The sequence below is a fragment of the Brienomyrus brachyistius genome, chromosome 19 (assembly GCF_023856365.1).
Source record: "Brienomyrus brachyistius isolate T26 chromosome 19, BBRACH_0.4, whole genome shotgun sequence".
Lineage (NCBI taxonomy): Eukaryota > Metazoa > Chordata > Actinopteri > Osteoglossiformes > Mormyridae > Brienomyrus > Brienomyrus brachyistius.
Window position 1 is genome coordinate 2,683,498 of NC_064551.1, and position 16,386 is coordinate 2,699,883.

The 16,386-nt window shown below is 50.8% G+C and overlaps 1 protein-coding gene across 9 annotated transcripts in view; it reads right to left on the reverse strand.

Moving 5' to 3' along the window:
- Window positions 1-16,386, reverse strand: part of LOC125714509 (transcription regulator protein BACH2-like) — a 79,117-nt gene that overhangs the window by 13,471 nt on the left and 49,260 nt on the right. For all 9 annotated transcript variants that reach the window (XM_048985192.1, XM_048985191.1, XM_048985198.1 and 6 more), the window contains 2 exons: window positions 11,210-11,464; window positions 481-1,902 (listed from right to left, as the gene is read on the reverse strand). In XM_048985192.1, coding sequence (XP_048841149.1) covers window positions 481-1,902; window positions 11,210-11,452 — 1,665 coding nt within the window. In that variant the 5' untranslated portion in view covers window positions 11,453-11,464. The remainder of the gene's footprint in view (window positions 1-480; window positions 1,903-11,209; window positions 11,465-16,386) is intronic.

The following is a 16,386-nucleotide window of genomic DNA, read 5'->3' on the forward strand; positions in this document are numbered from 1 at the left end:
AAAAACGGATATTTATCCTTATGGTATTACTGATAAATACTGTTTCACTGTCTCCAAAGGGCCAAGCGAGAGGAAGACCACTTACTGACCAACCACAGATGGCACCCTGCTCAGAATCGTCCCCAAGCTGCGTTATGATGATGAAAGCATCACACTGGCTTTCCAGGCCAATCACTGTCTATCTCACTCACTCACACACACACCAGCAGGGTCGGGTACTTTTGGATTTTAACGATTCTAAATCTGATTCAGATGCGACTCATTAACTCCATGTCTTTCCCATTTCAGACGTGCTTTTTGCGGCATTCAAGCTGAACACTAACGCTGCTACTCAGGTTTTTGCTACTCAGTGGGTATGAGTGCAGTGAAGTTAGTTCTAAAATAAACAGCACTGGATACACCTTCATGGACTTTGTGAAGTGAGAGTTGCCATAAAAGGGACAGTGTAGTAGTGAGTCATTTTCGGCTACATTCACTCACCTCCGGCCCCTGATCTTGCATGTGGCAGGACTCGCTGTCCCCCTCCGACAGTGAGCCTGACTCGTCGCTGGAGTTGGTGCCATACGACTGCTCGCACTTGATATTGGGTCGCACCCGGCCGAGGATGGTGTCCCCAGCCTGCACACCCTGGTCCTGCTGGTCGGCAGAAAGGCAGCGCGCAGCATTGGAGCAGGGCGACGAGGAGAGCTCGAACTGTGGCAGGCTGCAGGGGGAGCCCCCACTGCCATCCTCAGCGTAGGAGTAGGAGGAGCATGAGCTGGAGGTCCGGGTCCTGGTTTCTGAGGGAGGTGAGCGGGGGCACACTTTGATCGGAACAGGACAGCTGGTGTTGGGCCGTGACCGGAAATGCGGTGTGGGCTCCACGGCACCACCGCTGCTGGGTGGGTACGCTTGGGAGGTGGTGAGAGACAGGGCTGTCCCCACCCACAGGCTCTTTGAGGCGTGCTCTGCAAGCTCCTTCTCTACAGAGTTGCCCCTGGGGTAGGAGTGCACCGGGGGGCCGAGTTGCTCGCATGAAGAGAAAATGACACTTCTGCGGTCGGGCTCTGCCTCCGGCCTGCACACCCCATCGCAGGACGCTGCCTTCCAGGGCAGGCCCCCGGGGAAGCCGTCGAGCTCCTTGGGGGATGTCACGAGATCGCCTGTCTCAGTGTCAAAAGGCCCATAGTCCTTCCTGCGGTCGCTCTGAGCAGCCCCCTTGTCCTGGGGGGCGGTCAACTGTGCGGCGAACAGCTGGCCCACCGTTCCGGCGGGTTTGCGGAGGGAGGCTCGCTGGCAGGGGGGGGAAGGTGCGTTGAGCTCCTCGTCATCCATCTCCATGCCGGCCACGCCATCTGGCTCGTCTCCCGACAGGCACAGCGAGACAGCCTCGTCCTCGGTGCGCGGCTCCTCCTTGATGTGCACCACTGCCGGCCTGGCCTGGCCCAGGAAGCTGCTGCTGCCTCCGTCACTCTCCACGAGCGTGCTGGGAAACCCTGAGGTACTGCTGTGTGAGGGGTTGCTGTTATTGTGCTTGTTGTAGCCCTGGTACTTCCTGTACTTGGGGCAGCGGGGCATGTCCGAGGCACAGTCCCCGGGCACCCCCACCGCCAGCCTCTCGTCGTGGTTGCCCATAGCGCTATTCGGCGAGGTGGAGGCGGGTGCTTCTGGTTGCATGGCCTCATCGTCTGAGTGGTCACCCGCCTCCCGGGCTGGGGGCAGCGGCGCCACCCTGTGGCAGAGCAACAGGCCGTCCTCCTCGCTGCGCAATTGTGCCTCCAGGAAGCGGAAGCAGGAATCTTCCAGGTTGTGCATGCGCAAGAACTCAGCGCACCGGATGACCTCCTGGATGTTCTCTCGGCTGAGCAGCAGCTTGGCCGTATAGGCGAACTGCAGCAGCGGGCCGAAGCCCCGGGCTGTGACCTGCGGGGGGGGGACACAGAAAAACAGTCAGACTGCTGGCGGCGTGGATAGAGCTTGACTACTTAAGTGTGCTGAAGTAACCCCTGCATCCCCAACACAAACCCACTGCATCTTTCATTGGTCCAGACAAAACCCAGGTCAGGCCCCAGGAACCAGGCAGAGGAAAAACATAGCAGGCTTGTGTGGTGATACCAGAACTCTACAGAAATGCAGACCTAATCTGAAACTAAACTTAAAAAAAAAATATATATATCCTGTGATTACAGCTGGTGGAATTAATAATTACAATTAAAACGCCCAGCACATTTCTTTAACTGCTAAAGACCGTGCTTCTGTCAACTGGGGATATTCAAAACAAAGGAGTGTATTTTAAGTAGACGCAGCGAGTCCTCCGGCAAAGCGGCCGTAATGAGGTTACGTTCTCTGGACGGCCTTGTGACCGCCGCTCTAACAGGTCCTCAGGGGGCACAGAGCCACACACATAAAAGCAGGTCACTTTCCTTTGTGTACCAGGGCCTGAGGTTCCCCCCATGACGACAGGCGAGCTGCTGCTGCCAGATTTTGGCCCACGCGCCTCCCCACCCCAGTGCCAGTGCACCATCACTGCGAAGAACCTTCTAGCTGCCTATCGGGAGATGGGTGTGTGCCGACCCCTGCCTATCTGCCCCTATAGACGCATGCATGCGTGATTCATGTGGTGCTGGGTCAATCCCGGGTCACACACAGGCCATCCCGCCCGGCCCTCAGCCAGAAGTCGACCCGGAGAGCTGTCTGTGGGGGTGAGAGGCCACTCCAAGCAGGGCACAGGGAGGTGGTGGGGGAGGGAAGGAGCGGGGAGGGTCAGGGCCGGGGAAAGTGCTGAGCATACGCTGGATCTATTTTCAGCTTGCATCAGCAGCTGCTGCCTGCGGGGGCACATCGCTGCGTGCCCCCCCCCGCACCATATGCACTACTGTTACAACCAATGGCTACATGAAAGATCACAACGGGGGGGGGGGGGGCGGGCACAGGGGCTGAAAACAACAAAAAAATCCATACTAGACAGGCATATCAAACACAAAAGGCACCAGAGCACAAGAAAAGAAATAGGAAAAAAAGTAGCGAGGCGGGGGCAGAATATGGGGGGCGATTCGCAGCCATTAGCAGACAGACTGTACTACCCAACAGCGTGGCTGCATGAAGAGAGGCCGGCGGCCACATTAATCACAGTGACAGATCGGGGCCGCTTTACGCTCACGCCGAGCCCAGCCCGACCACGCCGCCGCTCCCCACAACTCACACGGGCGTCCCTGGGAGCGCTGCCAAGGCCCTCGGCGAGCGCACACCGGAATGCTACCCTCTTACGATGGCCTTTCGCCTCCTGGTGGCAGAAATGGCTCATTAATTTGAGCAGGGTCTGGAGGATTCACGCCACACATTTTAAACGAGAGTGCGTTGTGCATGAGAACAGAGTGGCTTCCTGCACGCGGTGGGAAAAGGGCAGTGCAGAGCTGACTGACACTCACGGGCCGGTGCAGCCGGCCAACAGCCTGACACACTTCCCTGGAATGTTCAGCGGGAGGCTCGTCGGCACCCCGCAAAATCCCAGCGGAAAGGTACATTCGGGCGAGTCTGGCAAGGGCTCGGCGTGCGCTGCAGCTGCCTAAGGCCTGTTTAGGGATTTTCACGGAGCCTGATTTCAAAACAAACAAGGCCCTCGACTTTTTTTTTGGCCTTGGCAGCCAAACCTCTTACGCCTACGCAGAGGAGCTGGGCCTCCAAAAGTCTCGTTCCCGCAAGCAAATGCCACAGCAGGCTTCCGGGGAACGATGGAACGGGATCTGAGCTGGGTCCCAGGAAAAATAGGGGCTTTGGGGAGTGTGGGACCTTAGGGGATCGAATCATTACGAAGGGCAGAGGGCAGCGGCAGGCCGTCCACCCCTGGCAGGTGACGGAAGAGGCCTGCACTGGTGTGGCATCCTTACCAGGGGATGCCGGTTCGGGGATAGAACAGCACCAAAACTGAGTTCCACCATCAGTGTAATAGCCCTACATGTGCCATAGCTGGACCCTGCTGGCCGGGGGGGAGACACACGGCCTCTCCATGCCTTGGGGGTGTCTGCCTCGTGTACAGCGACTGCCTCCCCCTGCTGGCATCGACAAAGAGCTAAAAGGTGACGGTAAGCTTTTAAAGCCCTTCCTGCTCCCCATGTAGGAACACGCCTGAAACACATCTGACTAGAAGATATCTGAACATTACATACACCTATTCATCTTCCTACTGTGTATCCTGAGCAAGGGTGCTGGGGGGGGGGGGTGGCTGGAGCCTATTCCAGGTAACAGGGGGACACCCAGGACAGAATGCTAGGCCATCGTGGGCACACACACACACACTTGCATACACACTCACACAGACCTGTACTCACACCTTTGTAAAGACTGTCCATTAATTTCTATGGGCAAAACCTTATTCACAACTTGACAACCTTAACCCCTACCCAGTCCTAACCTTATCCATAAGTAACCAAAGAAAATACATTTAGTTTTTTGATTGCAGTCAACTGAATTTCCCCTTGTGGGGACCAAAAAAATGGTCACCCCAACATCAAAATAACAGTGTTTTATCACATTGCGGGAACATCTGGTCCTCACAAAGTAAGGTATACCTGGACCACAACACAAACACGCACTAGCTGCATGTCTTTGGACTACAGGAGGAAACTGGCAGAACAGAGAAGAGAGCTGCAAACTCCACACACAAAGCACAGAGGCAGGCTTCAAACTTCCAGTGTGGGGGGACTGAGGTCACAGCACAAGTCGTCTAGATTACAGACGTGTAGAAAGCAAACCAATTAGATCATGAGAGTGAACAGAACAGGATGGACAGCTGAACGGAGACACCAGAAGTTTGTGCGTCAGCTTCAGCTTCAGTAGAGCTTTTTCCTGTTCCCAATCATGCCCAGCACACGTGACGCCTCCATGCCAATGAGCCCGAAAGCCGTTCCCAGGGGCTCGGCTCATGAATGACAACGAGAGGGAGTGAGGGGCAGCAAACGTCCCCTCTGTGCCGCACACAGCCGCGCTGAGGAGAGCGTCTCCACTACCACCGGCGTTTCTGATCGTCTGAGACGTGACAGTGGCATGCTGAGGGCCTGGGCGAAGCCCTGACGAGGGGGTGCAAGTGGTCATGGGGGAAGCAAGGCGGGCAGATTGCTGGGCAAACGAGGTGCTGTGTGCTTGCAGAGGGTTTCATCATCTCCACGGCGACTTGCTGGAAGTTTTCCCTGGCAGAGCAGCAGGCTGTCTGAGGTGCTGCCTGATTGGATTGTTGGTGATAACGGGCCTCCTTGGCGAGCAGCGGCACAACCCCACCCCCCCCCCCCCCAAAAAAAAACAAGCACATTGTGCTAACACTGTGAGGAAACCACGCCCTGGGCCGCTCTGACACTAAAGCAGCCACCGTTAGCGACTTGAGCGATCCGATCTTGTTTATATAGCGACCTGGGTGTGCAGCGCGCAGCTCAACACTGGCAGGGCCATGATATCACCAGCCCCCCCCCCCGTGCCCTGCACGTGTCAAGGTCACCCGCTTGGGAGGCGATCCGGCTTGGTGGGGGGGGGAGATGGCTTCACATTTCAGCTCCCCTCTGCCATCTAGTATAGGTGTAGTCGGCTTCCAGGGGGCCGGGGGCTGGTTTTCACAGCGCGACGGGACGCGTCCTCTGCAGCCGAGCGGAACCGCGTGCCGGGGGTCTGGTAGGAACGGGCCAAGCAACCCCAAAGCCCACTCCTCATTACCCTACTTAGCTCCTACACCTCTAACCTGCAAGGCAGCGGGGAAGTAACAGGACACCAGGCTGGGAGAGTCGGGACAATGGAAGGTGAGAGAGCTGCGGGGATGCAGCACCTGCGCCAAGGGTGACGAGGACAAGAGGAATCCCGCAGCTGATGGCGGCGGCGCTGCTGAGCGTAAGCGGCGGCCCACAGCCAGACAGAGGCTGCCTGCGAAGCCAGAGCTTCCAGAGCCACAATACACACTGAAGGGCCACCGTTCAAGGGAGAAATATACTGGTGAGAAGCCCGGCACACAGAAGGCAGTCCTGCTTCAACAGGAGATCACGTGTTTATGTACTAAAACAGAAAGAATAAGATTTCCATCTCCATTTTACAGGTTTCTGGTCAGGCACCTTTAAGCAAAAACAAAAATAACAACGTTGAGCAGCGTACTGATTTAGCAAATGGGTTGACCGATTCAGATATAAAGTTAAGACAGACATCCTCTATATGTGTTCAGGAAATGCTGAATTATAGATTTTGACAATACTTCACACATCTCTGTGCCTCTTTAGCTACTTCCCCTACTGTCTCAGACAAGAGGCAGGGTGTGATTACTGTCCACAATAAGCAATACTTACCCTACCATAACAAAAAGGCAACCCTGACAGCAGAAATCTGCCAGGGCTCATGAATAATTAACAAGCAGCAGACTGCATTAAAGATAATGCTGTGTTTTCTATACAGTGAGTCTGCCCCTAAGGTGACAGCAACCCAAAATGCAGAGGAAATAATGAATAAAAAGGGGAGGAGGGCCTTCTCCCACAGAATATGATGACCGGCAGCTTTCAGTGGAAGCTGTGGCTTCAAGGTAGCACTCCACGTGCGGCGACACTCGCGGTAGCTCTCCACGCGCATCCGCGGACTGACTTACACACGAGCATCCTCGCTAATCGCGTGGCAGGCGCGCTGGGAAGGCAGGGCCGTGTCGAGAGGATAATGGCTGAGATGGCGCTAATCAGGGTGGCAAACCACACGCAGCGGTACTCTGGGAGAGGTGCTAATTGGTGATGGTGTAAGTGCCAGGTTTCACTCCGGCTGCAGTGTGTCAGCGCTACCTGATTCATTGCTCCCCAGCTTTATATGTGTACATGGTTGTGTGTGTATTATATGCATGTGTACACTTTGCTGTGCCAGCACAGGACATTCAAAAAGATTTCTTAACACATGAGATACGGAAGTAATAGTACTAATTGCACTCGGGTAGTGCAGTGTAAGGCTTTGTCTGCTTAGCTAGCAATATGTCACCTCATTTTCCTGACAATTACCTTTAAATGAGACTAATACCCAAATGGGTCTCTTATCATGTGGTCACCCAGGCCCTTACTTCCATGTCCGCATTAATGAATGAATGTTACATTTATATAGCACTTTTCAAGACACCCAAAGCGCTACACAGAACCACTGGGAGGCCACTTCAATCCCACCACTGTGTAGCCCCCACCTGGATGATGCGACGACAGCCATTCTGCACCAGTACGCTCACCACACAGTAGTTTAGGTGGTGAAGGGGAGGGAGAGAATTTATCAGTTAGATACAGGGGATGATTAGGAGGCCAGATTTGAAAGGGCCACAGCGGGCAGTTCAGCCAGGACATGGGGGTACCGCACTTACTCTTCTGAAAGACGCCCAGGGACCTTTCATGACCTGGGAGTCATCCGAAGGACGGCACCATTTCTACAGCACAGTGTCCCCGTCGCTGCACTGGGGCATTGGGGTCCACACTGACCACAGGATGGGCTTCCCCATCACCACACCAACACCCCTTCCAGCAGCAACCTGACTTTCCTAGTTGGTCTCCCATCCAAGTACTGGCCAGGCCCAAACCTGCTTAGCTTCAGGTGGATTACCGGGTCTGAACTGCAGGTGATATTAGTTACGACATTTTAAAAATACTTATACAGACGAGGACAAATGTGTTAATACCCTTACAGCTCATTGAAACAATGCTTCGTTTCTCTTGAAAAGTGATTCAGTTAGAAGCAATTGTCTAATGTACACCTGCATGCCTTTAGTGTGTGATAGAGTAAAACAATAACATTGTGAAAAGAAATTATTTGTTGTTTATTTTACAAAGATATGCTAAAACAGTATGGTTGGTGCCCCTAAAGAGAGTATTTATCCATGCATTACAGTCATGTTTCAAACTAAGTGTTTAACTTCAATTAATATCACAGTTGCCTTCAAGCTTTTCATCAGCCATTCAGCCTATTTAAAGGGAAAGAACATGCTTGTATCACTATGTGCATCACACTGAACATGGACCAGAGAAATCAAAGGTGAGAGCTGTCTGAGGAGCTCAGAGGGAAGATTAAAGATAACCATGTTAAAGGTAAAGGCTACAAGACCATCTCCAAGCAGCTTCATGTTCCTGTGACCACAACTGCCAATGTTTTTAAGAAGTATAAGGTTCATGGGACTGTAGCCAACCTCCCTGGACGTGGACGCAAGAGGAAATGCAACCCCAGGTTGATTAGAAGGATAGTGTGGATGGTACAAAAAGACCAAAAGGAAACCGTCCAAAACCATTCAAGCTGAGCTCCAAGGTCAAGGTACATCAGTTTCTGATCACACTATCCATCATATTTTGAATAATATTGGGCTCCATAGAAGAAAGACCCAGGAGGGCTCCACTATTGACAGAAAACCATAAAAAAGTCAGAGGGGAATTTGCCAAAATGCATGTTGACAAGCTCCTATGTTTCTGGGAGAATGTCCTTTGGACTGATGAGACAAAACTGGAGCTTTTTGGCCAGTCACATCAGCTTTATATTTACAAAAGGAGAAATGAAGCTTAAAAGAGAAGAACAGCATATCTACTATGACACATGGAGGGGTTAGGGTTTGTTTTGGGGCTGCTTTGGTGCCTCTGGTACGGGGAACCTTGAATCTGTGCAGGACACAATGAAGTCTCAACACTACCAAGGTATCCTGGAGCAAAAAATACTGCCCAGTGTCAGAAAGCTCAGCCTCAGTTGCAGGTCATGGGTCCTCCAACAGGATAATGACAGAAAACGTACAGCTAAAAGCACTCAAGAATGGCTGATAAAGAAACAAAACATTGGACTATTCTTAAATGTCCCTCCATGAGCCCAGACCTTAACCCTATTCAACATCTATGGAAAGATCTGAAAATTTCAGTGTGGGGACTCCACCTGCCAATCCTGAGACAGTTTGCTTAGGAAGAGTGGGCCAGACTACCTGTAGGCAAATGTAGCCGTCTCGTGAAGTACAGAGGTTGCTTGTTGGAGACATATCGAGTGTAGTACACAGTGTGGATATATTAGAGTAAGGTGTCACTGCAAGAGGAATCCGCACCATAGGGATTGTAAAAAAAAAAAAAAAAAACAGGCACCATGAAAGGATTAATATCGCCATTCAAGGAGGCTTTTCTAAGTTCGGGTGGACAGCAAGAGCCACTGGTCTGTGGGTAGTTTTTTTCCTCATCTCTCCAGCTAAAAGTTCATTTTAGCAATAGTTACTGATATAACTATGAAGGATTCGAAATGGCGGGTGGTGTCGTCTCGCACCTCTGGGACCAGGGTTCAAGTCTCCACCAGGGTGCCGTGTGTGGAGATTGCGACCCTGAATAGGATATGTGGTTACAGAAAATGGATGGATGGATTTGAGATGTTCAGGAATTTGTAACATGAAAATGTCACCAACTAATGCAACGGTGGGTCTTACTGGAATACACACTAAACTAAGGATCTCTGTTGGCTTGACCGTGGCCTCCAGATAAACTGCTTCAATTTGTGGGCAGACCCACACAGCGTGGAGACAGTCATCTACTGAGGCTCACTGCCCATTTGCAGAGCTTTTCAGTGGTAATGTGTGTCCTTTGAATGACTTTACACTGTATTTGATGGATTTCAGCATTACATGTCATAAAGATGTTATCACAAATGCAGTTGGGTAATTCACCTTCAGACCGGGATTTTGTTTCAACCAACCAGTTGAGTCCTCTGTGACTGTGACTCTTTATGCTCAACTGGTTGGTTGAAATTAAATCCCGGTCTGGACATTTACTCTCTGGACCTGCATTACGCAACTCTATATATGCATTTTCAATTCATGTCATATTGGAGGTTATTGAAGTCTAAGTCATTTGTACACAGGAATTGATTTTAATCTAAATTCACACACTAAGAGTTTATAATTTTGATGGTCTGAAAGGCTGCAGATTTAAGCAAAGAAAATGGCTCTAATTATTAACTTTTCTAATAATAATCTTTTGTTAATTGCTTCTCTAAGTTGTAGGTACTGCAAATGGTACTGGCTTGGTGTGTTATATTACACTTGAATGTAGTCGAAAGTCATGAACAGGCCATCACTCAATAACTGAGCCAGGCTGGTTAATCAAAAACATAGGGTGATGCCATAATGAGGTATGAGAGTATGGTAAAAGGCTGTAATTAAGAACTTAATTTGACTGCCACCATGCAGTTAAGGTGGTGCTGACGGTAATATAAGTTTTTTAAAATTATAATAATACAGATTTTTCAGTTCTCGAACCAAACTTTTTCAATATCCAGCTAAGGCCTTGAGCCCGCCAAACTGTTCAGCGTTTTGTACCACCGATCATTTAATGAGGCTTCTGTTCTTTCCAATAAAATCTGGCGACCACACTATTGACAGGAGAACCAGCCTGGGAGATGCTGCGGTAGATCATGGAAAAAGAGGTCATTTACTTTTGGGAGGCCATTCATTCTGACCGTGGCCAAGCAGAGCGAAAGCAGGTTTGATCCATCTTCCCAGGTCATCTTTCATTTATGTAGCCAGTGGACGTAATTAACTTTAAATGGCCTGTTCAGGTTTAAGAAATGACAGAATGACTCTCGCAAGCAGCCCATGAATGTTCCCTATTATGCATCATTCTTTCTGCAGGGCTGGTCATGAGAGTTTTCTCACACAAGCGTGATTCGTTTGATGAAGAGGGATATCACCCGCAGCCTGATTTTCTGCAAAAACCACCTTCAGCTACAAACGATATTTAATTCACACACCCAGGAATGGTACCATGAAAACTTAGGAGGTGCTCAAGGGCTCTATGTTTTTCTAAAGCAGTGGTCTCCAACCTTTATCAACATGCTGATCACAATTAACTGTATGGCGACCATTGGTCTGAAGAAGTGTTTCCCAACCCGGTTCTCGGGGTCCCACAGCCAGTCCATGTTTTGCTCCCTTCCTGCTCCCTGACAGACAGTCCACATTTTTGCTCCCTCCCAGCTCCCAGTAGCAAAAACATGGACTGTCTGCAATTCCCCAAGGACCGGCTTGAGAAACACTGGTTTGACTTGTACAGTTTCTCCCTTGTGTGTCAGCCACCTTCCACAATCTCAGAATGGAGTTCTGTACCATGTCACTGCTGGCTAACCCTAAACACAACCAGGAGAAGTTCTGGGTACTGCATTCCAGTTAGGCGGCTTTTCCAGTGACAGTCACTGAGGTGAGTGTGTGTGCGTGAAGCGGGCTCCGAGCGTGCGGCCGTACCTCTTCTGGCAGGCTGACCACCAGCTCATTGTCTGCCTGCTCCAGCAGGGCCTGCAGGAAGTACTCGCTGCAGGCGGCCAGCACGGCGCGGTGCGCCCGGAACTCCTTCCCCTCGGCCAGCACGGTCACATCGCAGAGCACGTCGCGCCGCCGCTGGTCGTTCAGGCTCAGGAGCACGTTGGCGCAGTGGACCGTCGACTCATACACGTACATGGGGGCCTCAGGCTTCTCATCCACGGACATCCCGCTCACGCCCTGAGGTGGGAGGCAGGAGGGGGGTGGGGGGGGTGGGCTTAATGAGTGCCATCTGTGCATGTGTGTTAGCGTTAACAGAATACACCACAGCTGCAAAGGGACCAAACCTCAAAGGATTACGGGAGTCAGGACAGTATGTGAAGACAAAGAGAAGAAAAGCTGACAAGAACGACAGACAATAACGAGTGACTACAGACGGTCAGGAATTGCTCAGGTATATAAAGGAACCAGAGGGTGGGTCTGGCAGAAAAGCAGATACCAGCCTTTAGGACTGGTAGTGATGCACAGGTGAAGGGCATGGATGGGCTGGTCACCTGAGCTGGACCTACCCTAAGGAAGCGGACGTCCTCTCAGCGTTTGTGTCGGCAGATCACACAAATACAACAGCATGGGTGAGCCTTGTGTGAGGGCTGACTGTGAGGACATGAAACATGGAAGCGTCATCGGGGAATACGGGCGACGCGGGCTTCACTCTCCGCGTTCTGCTGCCCTTCCCATTTCATGACTCCTCTCTGCTGGTGCTGGGAGCAGACATGCACTTTGCAACATTCCTTAAGAGGAATAGGAGTCTGTCCCTTCTAATAGCCCTTTAGGTCCATTAGCTCAGCGAAGGCAGACTGAAAATTGTTCGTTTCAGAGACGGCGGAGTGGCTTTCCTCTCTACTGACAAGGGGGAGGGCTTGGGAGGCGAGTTCTGTACGCAACCCCTGGGCGAAGTGACAAAGCACAAAAACCCCCATTATGACCTGTCCGTCCATATGTTACCCCCCCCAAGGAGGCCTCCAGTATAGCAATAGGTGGTCTATCAACCCAAATGACATGGAACACACATGGAACCCAAAACTGGAAAGGCCGTTGTTTTTCCAGGGTAGGAAACTTCCTCTTTGGCTCGCCCAGACCTGGGAAACTCTCCGGCACTGTAACCCAGAGCACAGAGTACAGCCTTGTGAGTGTCACACAAAAATGTGAGGCTTATTCAGCCATTATGACCTATGACTCACGGATTGTGCGCCTTCTTTGCTGACTAATAGTCAAATGAGAGTCTGGACTCAATTCTCTTTGCCTCGTCTACAGTGTTTCCCTTCAGCTCCAGAGTAAATATTTTCCAGATCCACTTGAATGCACTTACTGTATAAGCAGTGAAGCATGTCTCCTTAAAATCAGCATACTTGTTCCTGTGTGAAATCTTTGTCTTGAGACAGTCTGAACCATTGGTTGGATGTGTTTCGTTTACACTCTTGTTACGCATAAACATTTAGGCATATTTCTTGTGTACATTTGGTTCCTTTTCGCTGCAGAAGTCTAAGACACCAACTCCGTGATTCTTTCGTTCCCACTTTGCCTGAATGAAAACGATGACCTGACTTCTGAGGATACTTTTTTTCAGATGTGATCACCAGGATCATGACAACAAAAACAGGCTACTGGATAAAAGGACCAGTGAGCAATCAGAGAGCAGTAGGAGACACAACAGGCCAGAAGGACACAAACGCGAGGCCTGCGCCAGGAGAGAACGGCAGCGATGAAGAAGCCGAGTACAATATCAGATGACCTCTGTCAGGCTGGGCTGCCAGCCTGATCTGTTAACGAGTTCCTGAAAAGTATGTGAAAAGTTCTGCGGTCTGGGTTTCTAAGCTCATAAGCGGAGCAGCTAAACTGCTTCAGGGCTGATGTCCCCACACAAACCACAGCGGCGTGGATGGGGACCATGATCAGCCAGGCCGAACCTGGGCCCTCATATCCGGTCACCGCCTGGTGGGTCCCTTCTTCCCCAACCAAATGGACCGTCATCTCAGAGAAAGACAGGGGCAGCATGTGGCTCAGTGAGCTAAGCCTCCGTGTCTGTGATCGGAAAGTTGCCGGTTTGAGCCTGGGCTCGGCAGAATAGTCACATCTGTGGGCCCTTCAGCAAGGCCCTTAACCTATATATGTATCTGGGCATCATGGAGAGCCAGATGGGGTAGGCGAAAAGAGAATTTTCCCGCAAGGGATCAATAAAGTGTCACGATCACAGAAAGCGACAAAGCCGCAGTGCTTCGCATGCATCAATCTTCTGCAACAGCTCTCTGTCGCTCACTCGTCGCTCTGTACTCGGACGACTAGCCAGCAGCCACCCAACAGACCAAACTCCCATATCAGAGTCACTTCCTGTCTGTATGTATGTGGGTGGGCAGTAGTTCTAAGAGCAAAACTCAGAGCAGCACCGTGTGCTTTACAGCAGGCAATGCGGATGTAATAACGCAAGATACCAACCCAGCAGCCATAAGAATAGTCTGGAGTTGGATGACTCACTGGCCGCAAGCACTCGCAGAGATGGTTATAGCCTGAATCAGTGAAAACTGCCCTCGTTTTTGCCTCCACACCCCATTAAAAATAATCTAGCGGCACAATCTTCCCGCTCACCTGTCTGTCCCAGGCAGACTAAGCTGAAGGGAGCTACAGCCAGCAGCTGTGATGTCAAACCACCCGTCAAACCCAAGTCACTATCCTCGCGCCGGCCGCTGGCGCCATGACAACGCGTTCTTCATGCTGGGCTCCTGTCTGCTCGCTGTGTGCGCTCGACAAACATGCCCAAGGCTTTTGTTCAGCCTGGCTTGGCAGGGGAGGCCTTAACACTGTGAATGATCTGCCGGCGATAGCCCACACCTTCTCACCGCATGGACAGCATGGCGTCTGAAGCTCTCTGAATGCTACAGCACCGTAATCTCGATCAGAGACGCACACCCCACACGCGGCCACCTTCCCCGTGCTGCTTCCGACCCCTTCGGCATGGAATGTGGTACCATGTACCTGTGCCAAGCTTCCTTTAGCACAGTGGCTCTCAAACTCGGTCCTCGGGCCCCACTGCCCTGCTTGTTTTCCTGCTATCCCTGCCCCACACACAAGTCCCAGCTGTCTTTCAGCTTCTGATTGACTGAACACACCTGATCCAGGTAATCAGCAGTGTGTGGGGGCAGGGATAGCTGGAAAACAAGCAGGGCAGTGGGTCCCGAGGACCGAGTTTGAAAACCACTGTTTTAGCAGTCCAGCCATAAAAACCCAAACTGACAGCGCTTTCAAGCTCTAGTGGGCATTAATAACGGCTTTCTGTGACTCATGTTTTGGTTTCACAGGCCTCCCGGCAAATAGCGCTTTCGGACGTAGTGCTAACCGCTACGGAAACTGGCGGCCGCTCTCACGGCTCCCGTCAGGCGTATTCCGCGTCGAGCTGTTCGAACCGGCACGTTACTACAAGCCTCCTCAGGGAATGCCTTCAGATAAATTCTGTGCATTCTGTTCCCTTTGAACAGTATCTTCAGATTTATTTCTCTGCACTGTCTTCGTGTTACATAAATGATTCAGATAAGGACAGGACAGTATGGCAAAATAAAAGCTTTGGACTTGTCAAGCTGGGAATTACACTGGTACTGTCAGAAAGCTGTATTTCCTTTTGTGCGGAGAGGGAGCGGCGCAGTCAGAGCACGGCCTCGATGTGCAGCAGGACGTTCGCAAGCCGCAGAGGCCATTAGTGCTTTCCCGCAACGAAACGGCACGGTCGCTCTCGTGCAGCCATAAAACCGGCTGGGCGGCGGTAGCACGTCAGCAAGGTACGCGAGAGGGCGCCAAGCCTCACGCCGCCGTGTTTCCCAGTCGTAAAATGCGCGAGGAAAATTTCAGTTCAAATGAATTAACCCCATCCGATTATGATTAATGGTGTGAATAAAGGATAAATTACTGACTTCCTTTGGAAGCATTTCTGAGGAGCCTTGAAAGCATCGACATTGCAAAGCAGCAATTTATTGCCTTGTCATTCTTGTGACACACACATAATCCCTGAGCCAACACCTGCTTTATTGCTTTGAAAGCAGCAGAGTAATAATGGATACATCTCCTCCTAAATACGTTTAATACCCAACAGCCAACCGGGATGCCGCAGTCAGTACAGTACTGGTGTTCGTTACGATTTTTACAACAATGTTCCCTCAGAAATTGCTTCTGATAGCACTGAATGCAAGTTGCCCAGCACATTATCTGGGGAAAATGAAAATGGACCGGCGCAAGGAGACATAAAACAGCTCAGGTGTTTGACGTGTCCACAAGGCCAATGAATATTTCGAGATAGGAGACAAGATAGGTACTCAGTGCAATCATAGAGTCAAAAGGCGATTTCATTGTCCAAAAAGTCATTAATTGAATTTACTAAGAGGTAACAGTCTGGCCACTAAGCCTAGTTTGGAGGTCTTGGGATGAAGAAACAACCACTGATTTATAACGTTAGCAAGAGTCTTTGTAAAAAACACACAAAAAAAACTACCGTGAACTGCTTACAAGAAAAAGCCACCAACAAAAGGCTAGAAAATAATTGACTTTTTGTTACAATACACTACTGCAGTTCCCATCCCTGGCACGCTGCTGTTTTCATGTCACATTCGTCCATCCTGCTCTCCTGGGGCACAGACCACGCGTGGATCTAGACTAGCCATGAAGGACAGGCTAGAAGTCCCAAGAGATCTAGGCCCTGGCTTGAGCACATTTCCGTTAACAGTCATGCATCGGGGCGAGTCTGGTGCCGCAGGGCGTGCTGTGCAATTTAGAGCGAAGGCTTCCTACCAGATGTCTTCAATTACGGTCAAAATGAGCACGGCTTTCGCCGCGATTCGGGAATTAAGCGCCAAAAACAAATGTGCTTAGAGTGGTATAAAATCTGCAGAAATTAAACGTGGCCTGAAGGGAATGAAAACACTAATAATGAACGAACAACTGTGGAAAAAATAAAAACCATCATGGGAAAGCATTGTTATGGGTGAATGCATTCTCGTGTTTTAAACCATGTCCACAACAAATTTTAAAATGTCTTTGTAAAGAGTTAGGTCTTAGAGGATCATTGAGGATCAAGGACTGCACACAAACACCCCCGAGGAAGTGGAGGTTTCAGTGTAACC